General features: G+C 39.5%; 1 protein-coding gene across 2 annotated transcripts in view; it reads right to left on the bottom strand.

Moving 5' to 3' along the window:
- Window positions 1-760: 760 nt before the first annotated feature.
- LOC134351975 (cytochrome P450 3A30-like) overlaps window positions 761-27,562 on the bottom strand; it is a 47,996-nt gene continuing 21,194 nt past the window's right edge. For both annotated transcript variants that reach the window (XM_063058956.1, XM_063058957.1), the window contains 7 exons: window positions 21,357-21,505; window positions 19,371-19,498; window positions 14,571-14,664; window positions 3,962-4,122; window positions 2,451-2,677; window positions 1,381-1,543; window positions 761-1,181 (listed from right to left, as the gene is read on the bottom strand). In XM_063058956.1, coding sequence (XP_062915026.1) covers window positions 1,086-1,181; window positions 1,381-1,543; window positions 2,451-2,677; window positions 3,962-4,122; window positions 14,571-14,664; window positions 19,371-19,498; window positions 21,357-21,505 — 1,018 coding nt within the window. In that variant the 3' untranslated portion in view covers window positions 761-1,085. The remainder of the gene's footprint in view (window positions 1,182-1,380; window positions 1,544-2,450; window positions 2,678-3,961; window positions 4,123-14,570; window positions 14,665-19,370; window positions 19,499-21,356; window positions 21,506-27,562) is intronic.

Genomic DNA, 27,562 nt, shown 5'->3' with positions numbered 1-27,562 from the left:
TATTTTTGGGTCTGCAAATGCTCACAAAATTTTCTCATATAAAATAAATGGTAATTGCTTCTTCGCCTTATGACATTTTGGCTTACGAACCGTTTCATAAGAACGCTCTACCTTTGGATAGCGGGGGAAACCTGTATACGGGATGTCCCGGCTAATACGGGACAGTAGGCAACCCTATGTTCAAGTTCATCAGTGCGTGACAGGGAATGAGGAAAGGTGCAGCTGACTCATATCGTCAAATCATATCGTTTCCTCGCGGCCCGGTAGTTAGGGACCACTCTTCTAAGGTAGGGACATGTTCAGCAAAGCTTTGTGGGCCGAAGGGCCTGTATTGTGCTGTATGTTTTCTATGTTTCTCGGAGTGAGCCTGACCTTCCCATCAGCCTTCAATCCAACCACATCAGAGATATTGAATGTTTATTTTTCAGAACCTGGTTCTAATAAAATATGTACGAACATTAGTTCTGCTCCTCTTTCTACAGACACTACCAAACCCACTGATACTATGCAGTGTCTTATTTTTAATTTAGATTTTCATTATCTGCCACATTTTATTTTGCTGGTGGATAGTTGTTCATCAGTGAACGGACAACCCAAGTTCGATAAGCAAGCTTATTACTCAAGTTAAAGAGACAAAAGCATTCAAAACAGAATGCAATGCACCACCATTTTTATGTTTTAATTTTATTTACTTATAATCAAAAATTAGTTTGCCAAAAGTATTAACTGATACAGTTTTTATAGGAAAAGTTTAAGTGTAAAAATAGTTTTAAAAGTTTCAGAGATGATTCATTTCAATTTTGAAATTTTTAAACATTTTATGCAAAATTCTATTCAACCATCAGCAATAATTAATGGAACAATCACAGTAATAGCATTCCTGTGAACATTAGCATTTTCCTCAATATTCAGCCTCAACAACAATTTAGATGCTTAGCTTTATTTAACAATACTACATACAGTATACTTAAAGGTGCATTACATTTCTATATATTTTGTTTTAAAGAGTTAATAAAGAAGATAATTTCAGTACTTGGAGATATACATACTCCAAATATTTCATAGCTGCTAATAATTCTTCAGTTTTATTCCTTTGAATCAGTATCTACTCGTGGCACAAATTTCAGAATTATTGGCTTTTTTGGACACAAGGTTCCTTTCATATCTATTTCCAATGGGATCTGGAAAAGAAACAACAATGGTGATAAATTAACAGAGAGTTTCACTAGAGATGAATGACTTAAATTTCATCTCAGTATCCTCCTGTCCGCTATTATCTATCACCACTATCCCCACCTACCCACCATCACAAAAAGCCCACATTTTAATGCAATACTTGAACCACTTTTTCATGCAATTCCTCTATTATGCAATACTCACTGGTGTCTCGTCACATGGCACAAGAGTCAGCCGCTGCAGGAGTAAAACTACGATGACCTTCATCATAAGTTGAGCAAACCGCATCCCAATGCAGTTTCGAGGACCCATCCCAAATGGCAGGAAGGTGGAAGGATTCCGAGACATACTCTCCTCTTTACTGAACCTAATTACAAGGGCAGAAACACACCATTGTCAGGTTGGTTAGAAGAAATAGATGTGACATACAACACCGAGAAACTGCAACCACCTAGCCGAGAGAGAGACAGACGTTTAGTTCTTCAGGTAAGCTGATGCCATCGATCTTCCGTTGTCCTCCGAAATTCTTTAGAAGTCACCGAATAGTCATAGTCATACTTTATTGATCCCGGGGCAAATTGGTTTTCATTACAGTTGCACCATAAATAATAAATAGTAATAGAACCATAAATAGTTAAATAATAATATGTAAATTATGCCAGTAAATTATGAAATAAATCCAGGACCAGCCTATCGGCTCAGGGTGTCTGACCCTCCAAGGGAGGAGCTGTAAAGTTTGATGGCCACAGGCAGGAATGACTTCCTATGACGCTCTGTGCTACATCTCGGAGGAATGAGTCTCTGGCTGAATGTACTCCTGTGCCCACCCAGTACATTATGTAGTGGATGGGAGACATTGACCAAGATGGCATGCAACTTAGACAGCATCCTCTTTTCAGACACCACCATGAGAGAGTCCAGTTCCATCCCCACAACATCACTGGCCTTACGAATGAGTTTGCTGATTCTGTTGGTGTCTGCTACCCTCAGCCTGTGACCACAACAAGGAGACCGTCTTCTGTGGGTCAGTTATCAACCCAGGTGAAGGTTGGAAGACAAATTAGTTCCATTGATATAAAGGCATTCCTTAAAATCAATTTGACCCAGCTTTTGGTTATCTGCCCAAACACCTATTTATGTACTAAATAGGAAATTGCCATTTTTTTAAAAAACTACAGCAAAACCCACAAGTGGAGATCTGGTTGTCATGGCAGGTTGGGGTGGGTGGGGAAAGATCATTGGTACTGGTGAAAAGAAAGACAATTAATATGTACCTCTCAGGTCTGAATTCTTCAGGTTCTTCCCAGTACTTTGGATCACGGTGCAAGGCGTAAACAGGCACCACAACTACAGTGTCCTTTGGAATTGTCACTCCATTGAGTTTGACATCTTTCTTGCAGACTCTATCCAAACGGGGTGCAGGAGGATATAACCTCAGTGTTTCAGATATCACCATTTCCAGGTACTCCAGACGCATCACACCATCATATGTGGGCGGAGCCTTCACACACAAAAACACTCTTAACAACAGGACATTAATACAGATGGGAGATGGGTATTGACATCACTAAGTGATAAGGCTAAAATATTTTGTCATAGAGCAGGAAATATGTACTTCCTACTGTGCATTGTTAGTGAAAATATTTCCACTTGCAGATAAGACCACAGATGGAAACTAATAGAGCAGAAGCCAACAATTCCTCCAGTCCTAATGAACTCTATTAGAAAAGGTGATATAAGAAATGGAAGAGGCTGGAATGTGAAGCAACACACAAAGCATTGGAGGAACTCAGCAGGGCAGTTGGCATCTGTGGAGGGAAAAGGACATTTGACATTTTGGATCGAGATCTTTCATCTGTCCTGCAGTCCAACAAGTAATGGGAAGAACACAAACAGCACACAACAGGATATAGATACATTATTTAAACAGACAAGAAAATGAGAACTGGAGTATAATGTGTAAGAATGGAAAAATCAATTGTTAATTAAAAAGAATGTGATGACTAAATGTTGCAGTGCAAAGCGATCTGGGAGCCCTGGTTCATGTAGGATAAAACAACTAATTAGGAAGGCTATTAGAATTTTTAGTATAAAATAGTAGCTCATTGTCACGAAGTCCATGGGGCACTGCTGAGACAACATCTGCAGTACAGCATACATTTTTGGTCTTCATAGACAGTACCACAGAGCTAGTGCACAGCCGTTTCACAAAAGTGGTTCCTTGGATGAAGCTGTTAGATGAAACTTGAGCTGACTGGAGCATAGAAAAATATACCCAAAAAGTATAAGGAGTGGCCTTTTAGAAACATACAAGATTCTGAGGGGATTATGTTTTGCCAAGCTATACCCAGGGGGCATTTTTTCAGAATAAGGGGTCAGATATTTAAGGGAGAGAGGAGGATGTGGAGGAGGAAAAGTACATCTTCCCTCAAGCAGCCATGAACCTCTTAAGTTCTCTAACCAAGAGAGCTCTGAAGATGAAGAAACTGAGCATGTTCAAGGCAGAATTTGACAAAGATTTAAACTGCAAGGGAATGGGGATAGTTTGAGAAAGTAAGGAAGTGTGTGAATCGAAATTAGATTATCCATGACCTTATTGAATGAAGCAGACAGGAGGAGCTGATTGCACTATTCATGCTGCTGTTTAGTCTGCTCTTATGACCTTGTAACAATGGCTCCATTTCAGAAATGTTGAAACTTAATGGCCAGAAAGTGCTGGGGGACTTTATGGTAATTAAAAAAAAAGGTACTGATGTAAACAAGTCTTTTTCTCTCAAGGACTCACTTGGTTAGGAAAAGCCTCATCTATTTCCTGCTGCAATTTCTTCTGCACATCTGGATGCATGGCCAGATTGTATCCCACGTATGAAAGCGTGTTACTGGTAGTCTCATACCCAGCAAGGACAAAGGTGATGCACTGTGCCATAATCTCCGAGTCAGTCAGAGCTGCAGAAAACGGGGAGAGCCAGAATTTATTCTCCAAATCTCATTTTAAAACAAAATTTAACGTGATAGTTTTTAAATATTTCCCTTTAACTCTGGGTTCTTAAAAGGCTATTTTATCAGCAACTGAATTTTCAGCTCTCATCCCAAGTACAAATCTTCTACATTGCTCCAAAAGGAAACAACTATATCCTTTCACAGCATTGCAGGAGAGCTTGGGTCACATTATTCTGGGAGAGTACAGTGGTTAGAATTCCTTACACAATTTAGTCTTCCTAGCAGTGCCAAATTAGATACTTGTTATGTAAAATTAGCCCTTCCACAGATAGAAGTCGTCTGACCTACAGTCACAGATCTAGTTGGGAGCTGAACAGTCCATCAAAATTGTAGACATACTTGTGTGTTTATGGAACTGGAGTTGCAGTGAACACTTTCAACATATAAACTCTAAATAGATAGATTACTTACCTTTTTCCTTGGGAGAGCTCAGACATACTGCATTGAACATCTCCACAACTCTCCTCTTCTTTCCAGTTGCCATCTAAAAATCCCTAAACTGTAGCCCCCATGACTGTACAATTTTCCCATTCATTTTGGACAATCATGCCACTCTCCACCTCCTCCTATTCCCACCTTTCCAAGCCAGTGTCAATTTCTACCCCAGTCCTCAGATCTCACTATTCCAAGTCTCTTCCCACCCAAGTCTTCAATGCCAGTCTTCCATTCATGATTCCGCTAAATTATGGGTTCTAGTGCATCTTTGTCCCTCTCCCCTTCCCAATACCCATGGACTACACCACAGGCTCTTCTCACTTGTGGTTGCCTATCTACTTACCTTGGAAAGGAGGAAACAGCATTTAAATGCTTAATCAAACTTCTGCTGTAAACTTCAGCTGCAGACAAGGAGCAAAGTAGTCACTGGCACCCAATGCCAAGTCTATCTAACGCTTACTAATGGTTGAATGGAATTTCTAGGCATGTCTTCCCAATATGTGTCATATTTAATAAAGAGTCTTTATTATATGTGGCTCTTTCTTTCCTTTTCAATATTTTTATTGATTTCTATATAGAAGGATACAGAGGCCAAAAGAATACATATTATAAAATAAAAGAAAAAATACAATACCAGATACAGTGTATTGAATCACATTAACGAACTCCTTATCCTATATTCATATAGATTAGATTAATTTGCATATTAGAATATAAACAGTTTTATTAAAAAAAAGTCTATACCCACTGCCAAAGTCGAAGCTTTTTGGGAAAAAAAAACCTTATCAGAAAATAAAATATGCTATTAACCAACTTCTGTACTTTAACGAGAAGTCAAAGATTATGAAAACAATTTAAAAACAGCCCACACAAATTTTGAAAATCTGGGTCAGATTCAGAAACTGAACAACGAATCTTTCCTAAATTTAGGCATGCCATAACATCCCGTAACCACGGAGCATGGTTAGGCGGAACAGCATCCTTCCATTTAAACAAAAGCGCCCTCCTAGCCATAAGAGAGGTAAAAGCCTGAATGTGCAAATCAGATTTCTTCAAGATGATATCTTTCCTTCCAACAATACCAAATGGGGCAGTCAAAGGATTAGGCTTAAAATTTACTTCAAAGAGTACAGAAAAAGTTAGGAATACGTCCTTCCAATATTTTCCAAGACTTGGGCATGTCCAAAACGTAAGAAATAATGAAGCTTCTCCATTGTTGCACCTATCACAGTAGGGAGATATATCCATATAAAACCGAGATAACTTATCCTTGGTCATATAAGCCCTATGAACCACTTTAAATTGGAGGAGGGAATGACGAGCACATAACGATGAAGTATTAGGAATAGGAAGGATAGGAAGGTAGGCAGAGGGGGAGGCATGGGTTTTATTGGTAAGAAATGATATTAAATCATTAGCAAGAGGTGATATAGGATTGGAAGGTGCAGTATCTTTATGGGTTGAGCTAAGAAATCGCAGGGGTAAAAGGACCCTGATGGCAGCTATTTATATAGGCCTCCAAACAGCTGCAGGGATGTGGACTACAAATTACAACAAGAAATAGAAAAGGCTTGTCAGAAGGGCAGTGTTATGATAATTGTGGGGGATTTTAACATGCGAGTGGATTAGGAAAATCAGGTCGGCACTGGATCTCTTGTAGAATGTCTGCGAGATGAGTTTTTAGAACAGCTTGTTGTTGAGCCCACTAGGGGATCAGCTGTACTGGACTGGGTATTGTGTAATGAACCGGAGGTGATTAGAGAGATTGAGGTGAAGGAACCTTTAGGAGGCAGTGATCATAACATGATTGAGCTCACTGTGAAATTTGAAAAAGAGAAGCCGAAATCTGATGTGTTGGTATTTCAGTGGAGTAAAGGAAATTAGTGGCATGAGAGAGGAACTGGCCACAGTTGACTGGAAAGGGACACTGGTGGGAAAGACGGCAGAGCAACAGTGGCTGGAGTTTATGAAAGAAGTGAGGAAGGTGCAAGACGGTATATTCCAAAAAAGAAGAAATTTTCGAATGGAAAAAGGATGCAACCGTGGCTGACAAGAGAAGTCAAAGCCAAAGTTAAACCAAAGGAGAGGGCATACAAAGAAGCAAAAATTAGTGGGAAGACAGAGGATTGGGAAGTTTTTAAAAGCTTACAAAAGGAAACTAAGAAGGTCATTAAGAGGGAAAAGATTAACTATGAAAGGAAGCTAGCAAATAATATCAAAGAGGATACTAAAAACTTTTTCAAATATATAAAGAGTAAAAGACAGGTAAGAGTAGATATGGGACCGATAGAAAATGATGCTGGAGAAATTGTAATGGGAGATAAGGAGATGGTGGAGGAACTGAATGAGTATTTTGCATCAGTCTTCACTGAGGAAGACATCAGCAGTATACCGGACATTCAAGGGTGGCAGGGAAGAGAAGCGTGCGCAGTCACAATTACGACAGAGAAAGTACTCAGGAAGCTGAATAGTCTAAAGGTAGATAAATCTCCCGGGCCGGATGGAATGCACCCTCGTGTTCTGAAGGAAGTAACTGTGGAGATTGCGGAAGCATTAGCGATGATCTTTCAAAAGTCGATAGATTCTGGCATGGTTCCGGAGGACTGGAAGATTGCAAATGTCACTCTGCTATTTAAGAAGGGGGCAAGGAAGCAGAAAGGAAATTATAGACCTGTTAGCTTGATATCGGTGGTTGGGAAGTTGTTGGAGTCAATGGTCAAGGATGAGGTTACAGAGTACCTGGAAGCATATGACAAGATAGGCAGAATTCAGCATGGATTCCTTAAAGGAAAATCCTGCCTGACAAACCTATTACAATTTTTTGAGGAAATTACAAGTAATCTAGACAAGGGAGATGCAGTGGATGTTGTATATTTGGATTTTCAGAAGGCCTTTGACAAGGTGCCACACATGAGGCTACGTAACAAGATAAGAGCCCATGGAATTACGGGAAAGTTACATACGTGGATAGAGCATTGGCTGATTGGCAGGAAACAGAGAGTGGGAATAAAGGGATCCTATTCTGGTTGCCTGCCGGTTACCAGTGGTGTTCCACAGGGGTCCGTGTTGGGGCCGCTTCTTTTTACATTGTACATCAACGATTTGGATTATGAAATAGATGGCTTTGTGGCTAAGTTTGCTGACGATACGAATATAGGTGGAGGGGCCGGTAGTGCTGAGGAAACAGAGTCTGCAGAGAGACTTGGATAGATTGGAAGAATGGGCAAAGAAGTGGCAAATGAAATACAATGTTGGAAAGTGTATGGTTATGCACTTTGGCAGAAGAAATAAATGGGCAGACTATTATTTAAATGGGGAAAGAATTCAAAGTTCTGAGATGCAACGCGACTTGGGAGTCCTCGTACAGGATACCCTTAAGGTTAACCTCCAGGTTGAGTCGGTGGTGAAGAAGGTGAATGCAATGAAGGCATTCATTTCTAGAGGAATAGAGTATGGGAGCAGGGATGTGATGTTGAGGCTCTATAATGCACTGGTGAGACCTCACTTGGAGTACTGTTGGCAGTTTTGGTCTCCTTATTTAAGAAAGGATGTGCTGACGTTGGAGTGGGTACAGAGAAGATTCACTAGAATGATTCCGGGAATGAGAGGGTTTAACATATGAGGATCGTTTGTCCGCTCTTGGACTGTATTCCTTGGAGTTTGGAAGAATGAGGGGACACCCCATCGAAACATTTCGTATGTTGAAAGGCATGGACAGAATGGATGTGACAAAGTTGTTTCCCATGATGGGAGAGTCTAATACGAGAGGACATGACTTAAGGATTGAAGGGCGCCCATTCAGAACAGAAATGCGAAGAAATTTTGTTAGTCAGAGGGTGGTGAATCTATGGAATTTGTTGCTATGAGCAGCAGTGGAGGCCAAGTCATTGGGTGTATTTAAGGCAGAGATTAGTAGGTATCTGAGTAGCCAGGGCATCAAAGGTTATGGTGAGAAGGCGGGGGAGTGGGACTAAATGGGAGAATGGATCGGCTCATGATAAAATGGCGGAGCAGACTCAATGGGCCGAATGGCTGACTTCTGCTCCTTTGCCTTATGGTCTTATTAACCAATTTAAAAATTTCATTCCAAGTTTGTAAATCTTGTTCCCAAAGATTTTTGATTTTGTCTAAAGAATCATTTCTCATTCCCAACAACATATCATAAATATTGGATATCGAACCATTATAAAATGATTTCATATTAAGAATTTCATCTAATACGTTCTTATCAGGACTATTAGGAAATGTATATAATTGAGATCACAGAAAATCTCTAATTTGTAAGTACCAAAAAAAATGGGTTTTTGGTCAATTATATTTAGTTCACAATTGTTCGAGCAAAGAAAGACTTCCTCCACAAACAGATCCCGGAAACATGTAATGCCCAATCCTTCCCATTGTTTAAAAACTACATCAGTCATAGGCGGCTTAAAAAGGTAATTTGAAAAAATGGGACTAGAAAGGGAGAATCTCAATAAACCAAAGTGTTTTCTAAATTATATCCAAATCCTCAAAGTATGTTTGACTACCACATTTTCAGGTATCTTACTTCAGGATAAAGGAAGTGAAGATCCCAAAAGAGAGATAATACAAAATTTATTAACCGACTTAGCTTCTAAAGAAACCCACCCAGGACAGTCCTCATGATTAATATAGTATAACCAAAACGTGAGATTCCGTATATTAGCTGCCCAGTATTAAAACCTAAAATTTGGTAAAGCTAAACCTCTATTCTTTTTAACTTTCTGAAGATGGGCTTTATTCAATCCAGGACATTTATTTTTCCAGATATAGGAGGATAAAATAGAGTCCAGAGAGTCAAAAAAGGATTTAGGAATAAAAACAGGTAAAGCCTGAAAGAGGTATCTAAATTTAGGTAAAAGATTCATCTTAATAGAATTAATTCGACCAATCAATGATAACGAAAGGGGCGAACAATTTGATAAAGTTCTTGTTATATAATTTAATAAAGTAAGAAAATTTTCTTTAAATAGGTATTTATAATTCTTAGTAATTGTTACACTCAAATAACAACTCTTACAGTTTTAAAAGGAAGGTTAATATCAGTTGATACCAAATTATTCAAAGGAAAAAGTTCATTCTTGTGTAGGTTCAATTTATATCCAGAAAACCGGACTAAAACAAGAGAGTAAAGAAAGCACAAAAGGTAACAAAGTTTCGACATTAGAAATGTAAAGCAATAAGTCATCCGCATAAAGTGAAACTTTGTGGATAGTACCCTTCCGTAAAATACCAGTGCTATCATTAGGTTCTCGAAAAGCAATAGCTAAGGGTTCTAAGGCCAGGTCAGAGAGCAAAGGACTCAAAGGGCAACCTTGTCTGGTTCCACTTTGAAGTTTAAGTGGTTTAGAATTCTGAGAATTAGTACGTCTCCTCCACTATATTTTCTTCAAAGATGAGAGTAATTTCCCTCTTTGACTTTTATGACGGAGGACTGGATGCGGATTTTGAAGTTGGTTAACTCTTCTTCAATTTGTGCTAGCCATTCATTGATTCATTTTAAAATTGCACATCGTTAACATCTGACGAAGGAGTCTCTTTCTAAAATATTTCCTAATGTTGATAGTTATTGTGATAGATGTAAAACTGAGATAGCTACACTGACACACGTTTTGGTCTTGTTCTATATTGGAACAGTTCTGGAAGTCAGTTTTTTCAACAATTTCTAAAGCACTTAAAATTAACCTACAACCTAATAAATTAACTGTGCTTTTTGGAATAATTCCTCAAAATATCCATGGTATTTCTGTGTCTGACCAACATGTTATTGCATTTGTTGCATTGATAGCTAGAAGGGCCACTTTGTTGAAGTGGAAGGATACATCAGCTCCCACTTTGTCGCAATGCTTCTCTCAAGTGATGCTATGTCTTAGTTTGGAGAAAATTAGAAGACGAACCTTTGAAACTTTATTTGATTTTGAGAAAAGATGGGGCTCATTTGCTCGTTATTATCATTTGAGCTAATTGATAGATTTTTCCCACGATCTAATTGTAAATTTTTTGGCATATTTTCTTTTCTTGCTGGTGGTTTGATGTTTATTTTTAGAAGCTTTTTGTATGACGCTTGACTCCGGGGTTATACACCTAATGGGGTTTTTTCCCTCACTTTTTCTGCTTGGTAGGTTTTTTTTTGTTATCACAAATTATTTTTCCGATCTTTAAGATAACATCTTTTTGGAGACATTGCAAGTGTTGTTACTTCAATGAACTCGCGTTATTTATTTGTATAATATAACAATAAAAAGATTTGAAAAGAAAAGAAAAATAAGAATCCGAGCAAAAGGAGACAGGTACAGTAATTTAATCCATTGAATAAAGTTGGACGCAAAATTAAATTTTTCTAAAATTTTAAATAAATAATGCCATTCAACTCGATCAAAAGCCTTCTTAGCGTCTAAGGATATCACACACTCCGATATCTCCTTAGAAGGAGAATAGATAACATTTAATAACCAATGAATATTAAAATGAAAATATGGATTTTCAATAAAACCAGTCTGATCATCAGAAATGATAGATGATGAGATTTTTTCCCATCCTACAGACCAGAACTTTAGATAGGATTTTAGCATCAACATTAAGTAAGGAAATTGGTCTATATGAAGAACATTCAGTTGGGTTCTTTTTTTTTTTAAAAGGATAAGCAAAATAGAAGCTTCGTAAAAAGATTGCGGCAACCTACCTGACTTGAAAGAATCTGAGAAAACTGAACATAAATGAGGTATAAGCAAAGAAGAAAAAGCTTTATAAAATTTCTCCAGAAAATCCATCAGGACCTGGAGCTTTCCCTGAATGCAGTGAGCGTACAGCCTCGGCTATTTCTTTGTGAGAAATACATTGATCCAACTGTTTTCGGTTATCAACAGAAAGCGTAGGGATATTTAATTGGTCTAAAAAATTATCCATTACAACATTAACTTTAAGAGGATCAGAGCTATAAAGTTTAGAATAAAATTCTCTAAAAGTGTCATTGATTTCTAAATGATCAGTTGTCCAAATAGCGTTAACTTTATATATTTCTTTAATTTGTCATTTAGCACTATAAGTTTTAATTTGGTTAGCCAACAATTTACTTGTTTTATCTCCATGAATATAAAATTGACTTTTATCCTTTAGCAGTTGAGTTTCAATAGGGTATGTTAATAAAAAATCATATTTAGTTTTAATTTCAACCCATCTTTTATATAAAACAGGATCTGAAGTCAAAGCATATTCTTCATCTAACTGTTTCAGCTGATTGGCTAAATTAATTCTCTCTTTATTAGCTTTTTTCTTAACACTTGCAGTATAAGAAATGATTTGTCCTCTAATATATGCTTTAAAGGCATCCCATATGACGAGGTGAGAAGTCTCCTCCACCATATTCTCTTCAAAAAAGAGTAATTTGCCTCTCCAAGAAATTTAAGAAATCCCTGTCAGATAACGAAGTTAAATTAAAACACCAGAATCTGTTTGTCTGAGGAAAACCAGGAAGATTTATGGATAAAAGCACAGGAGCATTGTCAGAAATCGCTATCTCTTTATATTCACAAGATCAAACTAATGGAATCATTTGGTTATCAATAAAAAAAGTCAATTCTGGAATACCCATGATGAACATGAGAGAAAAGCGAGCATTCTCTATCTGCTGGGTTTAAGAAATGTCATATATCAACAATACCTCATTTCATTAGAAATGAATGAATAAACAAAGCTGATTTATTAAGTGTCACTGGTTTAAGAGAAGACCGATCTAAAACTGGATCTAACCAGCAATTAAAGTCTCCTGCGAGCACCAAAGAGTACAAACTCAGATCAGGCAGAAACTAAAAAAAAAAACTCAAAGAATCCTGGATTGTCTATATTTGGAGCATAAACATTAGCAAATACTAACAACTTATTCTCTAATATCCTTGATACTATAACAAGTCACCAATTAGTATCAGGAACAACCTTGTGTTGAACAAAGGGAACAGTATTTTCTATAAAAATCAAAATTCCTTTAGATTTGGCCTGAAAACAAGAATGAAAGTGAATCCTTTTCATCGGCTAAAAAGGCGTGAGTTATCAGAATTGCGTACGTGGGTTTCTTGTAAAAAAATAATTGGGACCTTAAGTTTTTTAATATAGGCAAAAATCTTATTTCATTTCTAAGGGTGATTTAATCCTTTCACGTTAAGACTAAGTACATTAATATTATAATCCATTTTATTATTATTTTTTTAAAAAGTTAAAAGGATAATCCTTAAGATTAATAAAACTAAACAATGACCTATGAGATAAGGAAACCAAACAACAGGCTTGACTATGAATCCCAAACAGCTTCCAAGAAAAATGCCCAAACCCCTTCTCCCCTCCCAAAGAGAGAAAGTTGACCAAAAAGAATCGATGCCTACAACTAATAGCAAAATCCCCCTTGCTGGCTGAGCTCTAAATAAATTTCAAAGTGCAAAATATTCCAACCTAGTCAAAACAACAGATGATAAAGAAACAGTTAATTCTGATATCAACTCTAGAAAAGTATAATATAAAATAATATGGACACACAGAATATTAGCTCATTAAAATCTTATTCTCAAAGTTAAACCTTAAAAGGTTCAAAAAAGAGAATTGACTACAAGATACACCAGATGCAAAATACACAACTATTCATGCAACTTTTTGTTAAGCAGCTCTAACATGACACTTTTAAACTTAGCAGACAAAGTTTTAGCACATTAAAATCATATTCTCAAAATAAAGCCTTAAAAAGTTCATAAAGAAAGAGTTAAGTACAAAGTTTAGCAAAGGTAAAATAGACAGTTATTCACATAACAAATAATAAGCAATCACTTTACTGACCCTAAAAATTTCTGGGCCTGGAGACTCGAACGGAACCATTCCTGCGATCCATCCTGCAATCTAATTCTGAGCTTCGTCAGATACCGTAGAGAAGGTTTAAAATCCTTGTTGTAGAGCTCTGACATAACGCTTTTAAACTTAGCACGCTTTCTCATAATCTCTGCCGAGAAATGTTCAAGAGTTCTAATCTTCTTAACATAATAATCAATCATAACTTTCTGACGAGATTCACGAATTATACGGTCCTTTGTTTGAAACTCATGAAAAGAGATTATTACTGAACGAGATTTGCTTGCAAACATTCTGTTCCCAGGTACTCTGTGCACTCAGTCCATCAATGGTGTCAATTTTAAAATATCAGGAAGGAACTGAACCAGAAAGTTTGCAAACAATTCCATAGGATGATGACCTTCAGTTAATGCTTCCAGACCAAGAATTCGTACATTGTTCCTTCTACTTCTGTTTTCTAAATCAGTAATCTTCTGATTTAGTTCATCGTTAACCTTGGATTGTTTTTCATAACGCTTTTGCAGGTCGTCCATTTTCTCATCCAGAATTGACAGGATTTCTTCATTCTCTTTTATTTGTTTATCGTGCTCAGTTAAGGTTTCCTGAATAGAATCCAATTCTCTACTTAGTTATTTAATTTCAGAGCCACGTTGTTTAAACTCTTTGGAGGATTCCTTTCTAAATCGCTGTGATTACAAACTGATGTTCTCTGAGAGGCGATTACAAGTGAAGTGACGTCGAACCTGCATTCCAATGCTGGGGTAAATCACAACTTTTCTGGTCTTTAATGATCAGAACAATAAAAGCTAATCAGCACGCAAACGGTTTAAATGTTGAAAGTGCTCACTGCAATTCCAGCCCCAGAAACACTACGTCAAAAACTTCCCTGTACAGCTCAACTCCCAACTAGACCTGTGACTGTAGGTCAGGTAACTTCCACCAGTGGAGGGGCTAATTGTAGCAGAGAGATTACTCCCTGCATTGTTTTCATGCAACCATTTCTATCAGAATGCAAACTAGTCGACTAATCAAAGAATGCTGGTGACTGAAAAGGGGGCGTCAACTTCAGGAATAAAAGGAAATAAAACTCAAAGATGTACTGGCCATACTTTTATGCGCTGAATTGTTGGCATCATTCTGCTGCTCTGAGTTAGTGGCTGTTGCTTGAGAATCAACCAGCAGCTGCAGAAAATCCACCCGATCCTAAAAGTTAAATAAACAAGATAGTCAGCTTCAACCAAATGGGCACAGGGGCAAGTCACTTAGAATTAAGTATGGATCCTGAAAATCCAAGGTGTGAAAGGGGATAAAAAACAATCTATTGTTTCCAGCAGGACCAAAAACAGAATCAAGCCGAAGCCTACAGGAGGAGGACAGTTGACACCTCCACTATCTATGTCATGTCTGTGCTAGCTCTCACATATTTAAAGCTACTGTTCAGCTTCATATTCCAACCCATTTCTCTTCATGATTCACAGCATTGACAACTTCTGTGTCATCTGCAAAATTTGGAAATGGAGCTTGAATCCCCAAGTCTATTTCATTAAGATAGTTGAAGAAAACAAAATCACAATCTGGGTCTGGATGACACCACTATTTACTCCAGTTCAAATAAACATCCATTCACCGGATTTCTGCTATTTGGCCAACTTCCAGTCCATGCTATCCATGTTTCTTTTATGCCATGGATTTCAACTCTGTTAATAAGCCAGTTACATCACACCTTATCAATTCCCTTCTGTAAATCCATGTACATGGACTCCAAAGCTCACATCAATTCTCACTACAATCTTAAGCAAACTCTATCACCCTGCAAGTACAGGGTGTTTTCCAGAGATTTCCAAATCTATGTTGGGTATCCACCATAATTTGTCTACCTCCAGCCCAATTATAAATCTAACCACCAAAAAGAATGGCATTTAACACTGGAAGTCAGATCTTGTGTGTCTCTGGAGAGAAGACAAAACCTACGAGTCTACATTCTTTAGCCTTCAAAGCCTATCTGTCTGAAACATGAAAGGTCAGCTTTCATTTTAGAGCCTGTAAGCAAAAAAGCCCAACAACATCAACAATGGAATTTTTTTCTGTCCTTCACAATATTGAGAGGACCATCAATAATGGACATGGGTAGCAGTCACACTCTTTACAGAGTTGAGCAAGAAGCCTGGAATTCCAAGCCAAAGCCTTTCACAACACAGAAGCCCATTCAGCTTTAACATATTAGAGTCAATTCATCTGTCTGCTTTGTTCCACCCACCACATGTACTTAATTTATCAACAACCCTTGAGAAGTGACTGGTGATTCTAGTGGTATTCCGCATCATAATCCTCCCTATTAATATCAGGTTCTTGAGCTGAACTAGAAAACCATAATTCTACCTCCAACGGTATTTCTCTCAGCCATCCACTGTTGTTTATGTTTGTTTATTCTGTTGTATATGTTATGTATAATTTATGCAAATTTCATTTTTCTGTAATTTATATTTATCGTGTTTGTAAAGCTCTGTGCTACTTCTGCACATTTTCTGACATTTATATACTGGATATGTATGTCCCTGACAATGATTTGAAGTTGAATAATAGCCCAATTCCTCTTTCAGGATTTCAAATATATACACACCTACCCATTTACCTACTTATCTACTCATCAAACAATGGAAAAGTTCAGCATTACAATTTTCAAAGCTGTTTTTTACTTCAATGACAGCACTCTTTCATTTGACTTGCCTTATAGCCAAACCTCTAATTAGTGATTTATTGGTCCAATGAAGTTCTCCTATAACCTCAGCATTGGCTGGGAAACAGGCTGTGGAGTTACACACTCACTCCACATTAGGAAAAATAGAATAAATTCACGATTCTTCAGCTTGGGTCAATTTAACCAATTTGTAGCAAGATGTTCAAAATGCTATGCACACTCCAGCGTTCTTACTCCTTTCTCCCTCTAATCTTTGACACCCTGATTAATGAGGGACCTATTGACCTCCACCTTAAATATCCCCAAGGACTCGTATTGTACAGCCATCTGTAGCTATGAATACCACAGAATTACCATCCTTTAACTGAAGAAATTTTTCCTCATTTCTATTCTGAATGGATGTCCCTCTCTGTGCAATCTGGTCCTAGACTCCCCCACTGTAGGAAATATGCTCTCTGTATCCACTCTCTAGGCCTTTCAATATATGATACGTTTTAATGAGATGTCCGCACCCCGAACCCATTCTTCTGAACTCCAGCGAATACAGGCCCAGAGACATCAAACGCTCCTCATATGTTAATCCTTTCGTTCCTGAGATCATTTATTAATCTCCTCTGGACCCTCTCCAATGCCAGCACATCTTTTCTTAGACAAGGGACACAGAATTGTTCACAATACTCCAGTGTGTATGACCAATATCTCTGCATTACACCCATACTTCTGTACTTTTATCTTCTTGATATGAAAACTAACATTGCATTTGATTTCCATACCACCAACTCAACCTGCAAGTTAACCTTTAGGGAATCCTGCACGAGGACTCCCAAGTTTCTTTGCATTTTGGATTTTTAAATTTTCTCCTCTTTTAGAAAATAATCCATGCCTTTAATCATTCTACCAAACTGCATGACCATGCCCTTCCCTACACTATATTCTGTCTGCCATTTCTTTGTCAATTCTCCCAATGCGTCTGTCCTTCTGCAGACACCCTGCTTCCTCAACTCTAGTTGCCCCTCCATCTTCTTTGTATCAACTGAAAACTTGGCCATAAAGCTATCAATTCTTTCATCCAAGTCATCAACATATAACATGAAAGGGATGGCCCAAACACCAACTCTTGCGACACACCAGCAGTCAACCAGAAAAGGCCCATTTATTCCCATTCTTTGACTCCTACCAGTCAGCCAATCTTTTATCCATGCTAGTATCTTTCCTGCATTACCACGGGCACTTATCTTGTTAAACAGTATCATTTGCAGCACCTTGTCAAAGGCCTTCTGAAAATCAAGTACACAACATCCACCAATTCTCCTTCGTCTTTCCTGCCTGTTATTTAGAAACATGGAAAACCTAGAGCACGATACAGTCCCTTCGGCCCACAAAGCTGTGCCAAACATGTCCTGATCTGAGAAATTAGCTGGGGTTACCCATAGCCCTCTATTTTTCTGTGCTCCATGTACCTGTCCAGGAGTTTCTTAAAAGACCCTATCGTATCCGCCTCCACCATCATCGCTGGCAGCCCATTCCACGCATTCACCACTCTGCGTAAAAAAAACTTGCCCCTGACATCTCCTCTGTATCTACTTCCAAGCACCTTAAAACTTGCCCTCTCATGCTAGCCATTTCGGCCCTGGGAAAAAGCCTCTGACTATACACACAATCAATGCCTCTCCTCATCTTCTACACCTCTAACAGGTCACCGCTCATCCTCCGCTGCTCCAAGGAAAAAAGGCCAAAAGAATTTTCCTCAAAGAATTCCAACAGGTTTGTCAGTCGAGATTTCCCCTTCAAGAAACTTTGCTAACTTTGTCCTCTTTTATCATGTGCCTCCAAGTACCCTGAAAGCTTACAGCTAATAATAGACCAACATCTTTTCACACACTGAAGTCAGGCTAAGTGGCGGCCTAAAATTTCCTTTCTTCTGCCTCCCTCCCTTCTTAAAGAGTGGAGTAACATATACAAATTTTCAGTCCAAAACAATTCCGGAATCTAGTGATTCTTGATATATTATTAATGCCTCCATAATCTCTGCAGCTACCTCTTTTGGAACTCTAGGGTCTAGTCCATGGCTTCCAGATGATTTATCTACCTTCAGATTTTTCAGCTTCACAAGCACCATCTCCTTATTAATAGCAACAACACTCACTTCTGCCCCCTCACACTCCTGCACTTCTGGCATCCTGCTAGTGTCTTCCACACTGAAGATTGATGCAAAATACTTAAGTTAATCCACCATTTCTATGTCCCCCACCCCCCAATAACTACCGCTCCAGAGTTATTTTCCTCTTGTCTCTGTTTTACTGTTTATATAATTGAAGAAAAACTTTTTGGATCCTCTTATATTATTAGCTAGCTTACTTTCATATATCATCTTTTCTCCCTTTATGGCTTCTTAAATTGCCTCCTGTTGGTTTTTCAAAGCTTCCCAATCCCCTACCTTCCCACTAATTTTTGCAACATCTATGCTCTCTCTTTTGCTTTCGTGCTGTCTTTGACTTCCCTTGTCAGCCATGGTCACCTCATCCTCCCTTCAGAATACTTCTTTATCTTTGCGATGTATCTTTCCTGCGCCTTATGGGCTGCTCTCAGAAATTCAAGTCATTGCTACTCTGCTGTCATCCCTGCTAATGTCCCTTTCCAATCAACTTTGGCAAGCTCCTCTCATACCTCAGTAATTCCCTTTACATCACTTTAAAACTGATACATTCAATTTTAGCTTCTACTTCTCACACTGCAGGGTGAATTTTATCATATCATGATCACTGCCTCCTAAGGGTTCCTTTACCCCGAGCTCCCTAATCAAAACTGGATCATTACATAATAATCCAGAATTGCCACTCCCCCAGTGGGCTCAACCACAAGCTGCTCTAAAAGGCTATTTCATAGGTGTTCTACAAATTCCATGTCTTGCAAATCTTGAACACTGTCCAAACACAAGCTTCTGTTATCCAGTGCAGAAGGTCAATAAATTTCAACAGTGATTGCAGGTGCAGCCAGGTTGGACATTTATATTGCATGCATAAAAGACAAATTTAAGAAACTGCAGAATTTCACCATATTTTCAAGGACTCCCCGCCCACCCGACACCCTTCCTTGGTCAAACAATATTGCTAGAGTCACCTCCTTCTCAGTTACGAAATTACTGTCAGTGTTGTGGAATGAAAGAGACAAAATGGTTGCAGAAATGTAAATAGGTCAATTTAACACTCACATTGTGTACACCTTTCTGCCTCTTTTCCTTCATATTTAGTATGACTCTCATGAAAAAGTCATTCACATCTTTTGGGAAGAGAGAGATACCGAATTTATCCAGGATTGGAGTAAGTGGAGGAAACAGCACTGAAAAAAATACAAAAACATAGAAATTACTGTTGAGAGTAGCCATGTACCTGCTCATTTGAAAGTAAGTGGGGTTATGGAAAAGAAATAACAAAGAGCAATTGAGAAGCAAAGTAAGTAACATACATCAAAGTTGCTGGTGAATGCAGCATTTCCAAGCAAAGTAAGTAATTAGTTTTAGTTCGAAGATGAAGTGGATTGGGGAAGGGCCAGAGAGGTAAAAGCAAAGACTGAATTCAGTGGCATTTTCACAGACTCTGGGTATCCAAGGGCTGCACTGCCAATTGTTGAAATGTAGCTCCTATTGTAATGTAGGGATATAGCAAACAGCAAGGATCCACAAACAGCACAGAGCAAAAGATCTCCTGATTCAAGTGTGAGCTGGGCTCCCTCAAAATTAGATTGGCCAAATATCCAAAAGAAGTTTCCAGTTGTCATATGGAAGAATAGGATCCTCTGCCCTCCCAGGACAGCACATGGAGCCTCAATTTCACATCTTATCAGCACTTCTCTCAGCAGCATGCTCTCCCATTGCTGCCCTGAAATGTCAGTGTGGATCATTTGTTCAGATCTCTATAGTGTAACTTGTATCCACAACCTTTCGATTCACCTGTTGGGCAGAATCTAAGCATGCGTAGACAGTGCACAATGTTTCCAATCCACTTTGTATTTAATAAGCTACATTAGGATCATAGAAAGATGTCATTTAACTATGTCTTTGCTACCCTCTGCTGGAATATCCAAGATCAAATCCATCATCATAATTTTTTCATGTGCTATACGAGCCCCTCTAATCCTAATTATCACACATTTTTCTTTTTAAAAGGGATCCAGATGTTCGGATGCATGAATGACAGCAAGTTAGCAGGTAGATCCAACAAGTTGTTAAGAAGGCAATCAGCGTTCTGGTCTTTATCGTGAAGGGATTGGAATTTTAAAATAAGGATATTTTGTTATAGTTGCACTAGTATTGTTGAGACTGTATCGGGAATGCTGCACACAAAAAAAAGCATAAAGTAGTGTTGGAGGCAGTCCAGAAGAGATTCACTGGGATGAGACGGATGTTCTGTCAAGAGGTGTCAGACAGTTTGGGTCTGTATTCCTTTATGTTCAGAAGATTGAGGAGGTGACCATATTCACATATGTAAGATTCTAAGGGGATAGACGACAAGAGAGGCTGCAAATGCCGAATTCTAGAATAGAAACAGAAAGCTGGAAAACGGCTGCAGGTCAAGCAGAATCTCTGGTAGCAAAGGTGGTAGTCAACATTTTGGATCGAGACCCTGCATCAAGACTACAACAGGACAGGAAAGATTGCCAATGGGAGCAGTATGTAAGGGTTGGGATAGAGGCTTAGTAGGTGATAGGGGGAACTGGATGTGAAGGGAATGATGGTAGATGAAACCAGGGAAGTGGAGTGGAAGAGAGGGATGAACAAAAAAAAAGAAGACAAATAGTTGGGTTGGTGAATGTATGTGGGGAGGAGAGCACCAAGTTGGTGGGCTACCTGGAGACATAGTTACAAAATAAGCAGCCAGTAATTCCAAAATGAGGTGTGTTGAAATTTATTTTCTTAGAGGATGGTGTATCTCTGAAATTCTCTGCCAAGAGGAAGCCAGGTCACAAGTAGTAATTTGTGAAGATATTGTGCTTGAAAGATACATTCCTGCCTTAAACTATGCACATCAGAAACAGGACTGCGCTTACCCCAGGGTACAAAAGTATTTTGTCAACTAATTTGCAGAAAATCCAAAACATGGAACAGAGCAAGATAGTCAGCAACTAATCAGTGATTTCTATTATCTAAAAGAAAACCCTTATCTTCCTTTACGTAAAATAAATATTTCACATCACTTACAAATCAAAAGTATCAGCGGATTGAAGAAGGAAAAATCAGAAAGTTTCCTGGCATTTTTGAGAAATGGATCATTGGGGTTGTTGATGGAGTCAACATCCACACTGAATGACGTACTAGTGACCACATCCAGACTGTATGCTCCAAAAAATCTGACAGAAGAAAAATGTGTTAGTTAAGAAATGAATGATAACTGAGCAATCTTTTGCTGCATGAGAAAATGTAATTATTATATAGGTTTACACCACAGATACAGACTAGCTTTCTTTCAAATGCATTTTGATGTTTATACTCCTTTATTCCATTGATTCGTGGTCTCATAATTTTCAGAGTAACAGCAATTCTCTAAAGTTTCCTTTGGGACTCAGGATTGTCCATATTACTAGGCTATGTCTCTTCTCCACCAGACAAATGGATTGAGTATCTCAATATATATTCCATGAAATAAATTTCCTCCCGGGAGAAGATGGCGGCGCGATGACAGCACGCACGGCCACTTAGGTCATGAATATCTGTTATTTGTCAAGTAGGGGACCATGCACAATCCTGATTTGATGGAGATAGACATGAGAGCACAGCGGAACTTCTGGAAATCTTCTGAAATGACTGCTTTCCTACCGCTACTACTGTGTGGTAACCGGAATCTCTGGAGCTGAAGGCCCTGAAATCCTCGGCTTTGCGTGTTTCAGCAGCCGGGGAGAGGTCGAAGGCGCTCAGCATAGGATGGCTCTCGGGAGGCTGTATCGGAGAGGCTGCTCGGAAGCTCAGAGTTTTCGGACAGATGTACTCAGTGTCGGCTGCTTCCAAGGTATCGGCAAGTTGATGGTGCCTGGAGGTTTATGGCAGGGAGTTTCTCCCTTTTGTCGCCTGCTATCGGGGACTCAGGAGTCGATTGACTCGGGACTTGGAGAACTTTTTTTTTTACTGTGCCCATGGTCTGTTCTTTATCAAATTATGATATGGCTTTGCACTGCTGTAACTATATGTTATAATTAAGCAACACACATCAAAGTTGCTGGTGAACGCAGCAGGCCAAGCAGCATCTGTAGGAAGAGGTGCAGTCGACGTTTCAGGCCGAGACCCTTCGTCAGGACTAACTGAAGGAAGAGTGAGTAAGTAACTCCTGACAAAGGGTCTCGGCCTGAAACGTCGACTGCACCTCTTCCTACAGATGCTGCTTGGCCTGCTGCATTCACCAGCAACTTTGATGTGTGTTGCTTGAATTTCCAGCATCTGCAGAATTCCTGTTGTATCTGTTATAATTATGTGGTTTTGTCAGTGTTAGTCTTTGGTCTGTCCTGTTTTCTGTGATATCACTCCAGAGAAACATTGTATCATTTCTTAATGCATGTATGCATTTCAAAATGACAATAAAAGAGAACTGAGTGTTCTCATAATCTAAAAAAAAATTAATGAATTTTTAAAACCCTGTCTTGTTCACCCCTACATCTTCTGGGCCTTTAAACAGAACATACACTAGATCAGGGGTCCCCAACCTTCTTTGCACTGCGGACCGGTTTAATATTGACAATATTCTTGCGGACCAGCCGACCGGGCGGGGGGGTTGGTTGCCAACGGACAAGAGTAGCAGTCAAATATGTTTTGTTTACCCAGAGAAAGACTACAATGACCATGAAGCCTTGCGCGGGCACCAGTGCGCATGTGTGACCTGCGCATGCATGTACCTGCCGTTTTTTTTTTCCCTGCAAATCGTTTTTGGCGATTCTGTTCGGGGGGGGTGTTAATCATGATCAGAATATAGGTGATAAGTAGCTAATACACTCACTTTCGTTTCTAAAAGGGTTTATCTAACGAATTTAATATTAAACACAGCGCATATTTTTCTCGCATGAATACAGTGATAAGTCAATTATCAGAGGAGCTTGAAGTAAGTGTTGAATGAACTTCCAGTAGAAGTGGTAGAGGCAGGTTCGATATTAACATTTAAAGAAAAATTGGATATGTATATGGACAGGAAAGGAATGGAGGGTTATGGGCTGAGTGCAGGTCGGTGGGACTAGGTGAGAGTAGTGTTCGGCACGGACCAGAAGGGCAGAGATGGCCTGTTTCCGTGTTGTAATTGTTATATGGTTATATAAGACAATAGCATCATAACATTTTAAGTAACGATTGGATATTAAACACACAGCACATATTTTCCCCGTATGAACATATAAAATCATTTCAATACACCAACATCGCTGAATCAGTGGGAGCCCTGGGCTTGTTTTCCGGTAACAAGACGGTCCTATCGAGGGGTGATGGGAGAGCGATACTCGAAGGGGGTTCCTTATGTCCAGTCTATTCCGCAATTTAGTTTTCATTGCGGAAAACTCCGCTTCGCAGAAAAATGTTGGAAATGGAAGCAATATTTTCAGTGCTTTTGTGGCTATCTCAGGATATTTAGCCTCGACTTTGATCCAGAATGCCGGCAGAGATGTTATGTCAAACATACATTTCAGCCCGCCATCATTTGCAAGCTCAAGGAGTTGATCTTCTTCCCGTGCTGACACGGATGATGCGTGCGTAATGGCTCAACAGTGCGCGTGACAGGGAATGAGGAAAGGTTTCCTCGCGGCCCGGTAGCTCATGCTTTGTGGCCCGGTGGTTGGGGACCGCTGCACTAGATAGTTCTTAAAGAATTTTAAATAGCTCTGTCAGGGCCCCTGCAATTTCTGCACAATCCTCCCACAAAGTCCAAGGGGAGACCTTGTCAGGTCCTGGGGATTCATCTACCCCAATGCACCTCAAAGTAGCCAGCACGTGCTCTTCCATAATCCGCACTTCCAACTTCACAATGTAAACATCACTGGCAAATCTTGCAAAGTCATGACACATCTTTGAGCATTCCTCCATGTGTGGAGATTTTCCTATTGGAAAGTGACTACTAGAACCACCTCCTGCCAGGCTTTGCTGATAGTAGCAGAATCCCTGTCCGCCCCCAGTGCGTGCACCTTCTCCTTCCTACAGACATGCCTCTGATTGACCGCAACGTTCATGTCCTTTAGAATAAAGGTGGGAAGTCTCAGGCATCCCCTCTGCAGCATCCATGGCAACCAAAATATGCATTATTGCTGTGAGATTGCCACTGGAATTGCACTATTGATGACTGATGTCCTGCGCAGTTTGCTACACAACAACATGTTGGGAGATGCACAGAGCCAGGTGTATAGGTGCTCCTCTGTGACAGGCTTCAGAGAGTAAACCACTCCAACAGCACTTTGTTTTCTTTTGGGACACTCATTTGGACAAAACATAGAATATCTGCCTAGAAAATGCATTGCATCCACTTTCGTTATGTGATGTGTCTAATTATGTTAATATTATTAAGATTAATTTCAAAAAAAGCATGAAATATTGATCCTTTAGCATGGTTTTTTCAGCTAAGCTGGAGTCAGACCCAAGAGTAGGAATTTACCATCAAGTCTTGATAGACTTTGATCTTTCAAATGGGGAAAAATACAAAAAGGTAAAATTCATAGGGAAGTATTTTAGTTCCACTTCCCATTCCGATATGTCTACCCATGGCCCCTCCACTGTCGTGATGAGGCCACACTTAGACTGCAGGAGCAACACCTTATATTCCATTTGGGTGGCCTCCAGCCTGATGCCATGAACATCGATTTCTCGAACTTCCGGTAATGCTCCCTCACCTCCCCCCTCCCCGCCGTTCTTCCCCATTTCCCATCTCCTTTTCCCTCTCACCTCATCACCTTGCCCACCCATTGCCTCCCTCTGGTGCTCTTCCTCCCTTTTATTTCTTCCATACCTTTCTGTCTCTTTTAATCAGCTTTCCCGCTCTTTACTTCATCCCTCCCCCTTCAGGTTTCACCTATCACTTTGTGTTTCTCTCTCCCCTACGCCCACCTTTTTAAATCTACTCCTCGGCTTTCTGTCTCCAGTCCTGCTGAAGGATTTCAGCTCAAAACATTGATTGTACTTTTTTTTCTATAAATGCTGCCTAGACTGCTTAGTTCCTCCAGTGTTTCATGGTGTGTTGCTTGGATTTCCAGCGCCTGCAGATATTCTCTTGTTTGTTTCAGCTTCTGTACTGCTGTTCTAAGACTATTTAATGGACCTCTTGGCCTCACAGTCCATCTCAACATGGGCTAGCAATTTTTTGTCCGCTTGCACTGCATTGCCTCTGTAACTCTGACTGATCTTTCTGCTTTGTGCTGTTTCCTTTCTTTTGTACTACCTTGATATACTGATGTTGTCAGATGATATGTATGGATGTCATACAAAACAATTTTCTTCTCTGTACCCCAGTACATGTGACAGATTAGAATGGGCAAAGAAGTGGGAGATGGAATATAGTGTACGGAAAAGAATGGCCTTGCAGTCAGCGAGAAGGAATAATGGCATATACTATTTTCTAATCAGTGAGAAAATTCAGAAATCCGGTGCAAAGGGAATTGGGGATCATCGTGCAGGATTCCCCAAAGGTTAACTTACAGGCTGAGTCATTGATAAGGACAATTTGAGAGGACTAGATTATAAAAGGTGGACACAATGTTGAGGCATATAAGGCATTGGTCAGACTGCACTTGGAGTAGTCCATTGTCCATTGTCTAAGAAAGGAGGTGCTTGCATTGGAGAGGGCCCAGAGAAAGTTCATGAGAATGATTCTGGGATTGTAAAGACAGAACGTATCAGGAGTGTTTGACCGCTCTTGGCCTGTACTTGCTGCTGTACTTGCTGAGTTTAGAATAATGAAAGGGGATCTCCTTGAAACCTGTTGAATATCTAAAAGCTGAGCTAGAGTGGACATAGAGTGAATGTTTTTTGCAGTGTGAGAGTCTAGGACCAAAGAGCACAGCCTCAAAATGGAAGGACATCCATTTAGGACAGCTATCAGGAAAATTTTCTTTAGCCAGAGGGTGGTGAATCTATGGAGTTCATTGCCACAGATGGCTCTGAAAGCAAAGTCATTTAGTATATTTAAAGTGGAGGTTGATAGGTTCTTAATAAAGGCATCAAAGGTTACAGGGAAAAGGCAGGAGAATGGTGTTGAGTGGGATAATAAATCAACCATGATTGAATGTGGGAGCAGACTCAATGGGCCGAATAACCTAAAGCGATAAATCAATTACCAATCAGTCCCACTTTACCCTTCATATTCAGAAATATATTGATCCCTGACTCAGGATAATCAATTAAGTGATGAGGAGTCAGATATTATATTCGTCCTCTGTGGGAACACCAAGAGGTTGAAAGTGCTTGGATAAATAGGAACGTGATCCATGACAGAGAACCCAAAGGAATTCTACAGTTACGTTAAGAGAAAAATTATTACAAGGGATAAAACTGGTCCTCTGTAAGATCAGAATGATAATCAATGCACGGAGCCAAAAGAGATGGAGAGATCCTAAATGATTTTTTTTGCATCTGTATTTACTCAGGAGATGGACACAGAGTCTATAGAAGTGAGGCAAAGTGGCACCAACTTCATGGACCTGATACAGATTTACAGAGGTGGTGGTGTTTGCTGCCTTGGGGCAAGTTAGTGTAGATAAATCCCCAGGGCCAGACAAGGTGCTCTGTCGGACCTTTGTAAAAATGCAGAAATTGTCAGGATCCTAGCAGAGATATTTTAAAAATCCTTAGCGATAGATGGGGCACCAGAGGATTGGAGGATAGCCAATATTGTTCCGATGTTTAAGGAAGGCTTTAAAAATAAACCAGGAAATTACAGGCTGGTGATCCTGACATGAGTACTGGAAAAGTTTGTTCCAAGGGACCGGATACAAGTATTCGGATAGACATGTACTGATCAAGGATAGTCAGCATGGCTTTCAACATGACAGATCATATCTAAACAATCTTACAGAATTTTTCAAGGAAGTTACCAGGAAAGTTGATGCAGGCAAGGCAGCAGATGTTATCTACATAGACTTTAGTAAAGCATTTGACAAGGTCCTGTATGGAGGGGGGCAGGGGTGATCAGGAAGATTCAGTTGCTCATCATTCAAGATGAGGTAATAAATTGGATTAGGCATTGGCTTTGTGGGAGAAGCCAGAGAGTGGTAATAAGATGGCTGCCTCTTTGACTGGAGGCCCGTCCCTAGTAGAGTGCCGCAGGGATTGGTGCTGGGTCCATGGTTGTTTGTCGAATATATCAACAATCTGGATGATACTGTGGTTAACTGGAGAAACAAATTTGCAGATAATTCCAAGATTGAGGGTGTGGTTGATAACGAGGAAGACTA

Source organism: Mobula hypostoma, chromosome 9, assembly GCF_963921235.1.
Source record: "Mobula hypostoma chromosome 9, sMobHyp1.1, whole genome shotgun sequence".
Classification (NCBI taxonomy): domain Eukaryota; kingdom Metazoa; phylum Chordata; class Chondrichthyes; order Myliobatiformes; family Myliobatidae; genus Mobula; species Mobula hypostoma.
This window is presented reverse-complemented; position numbering and strand designations above follow the sequence as displayed.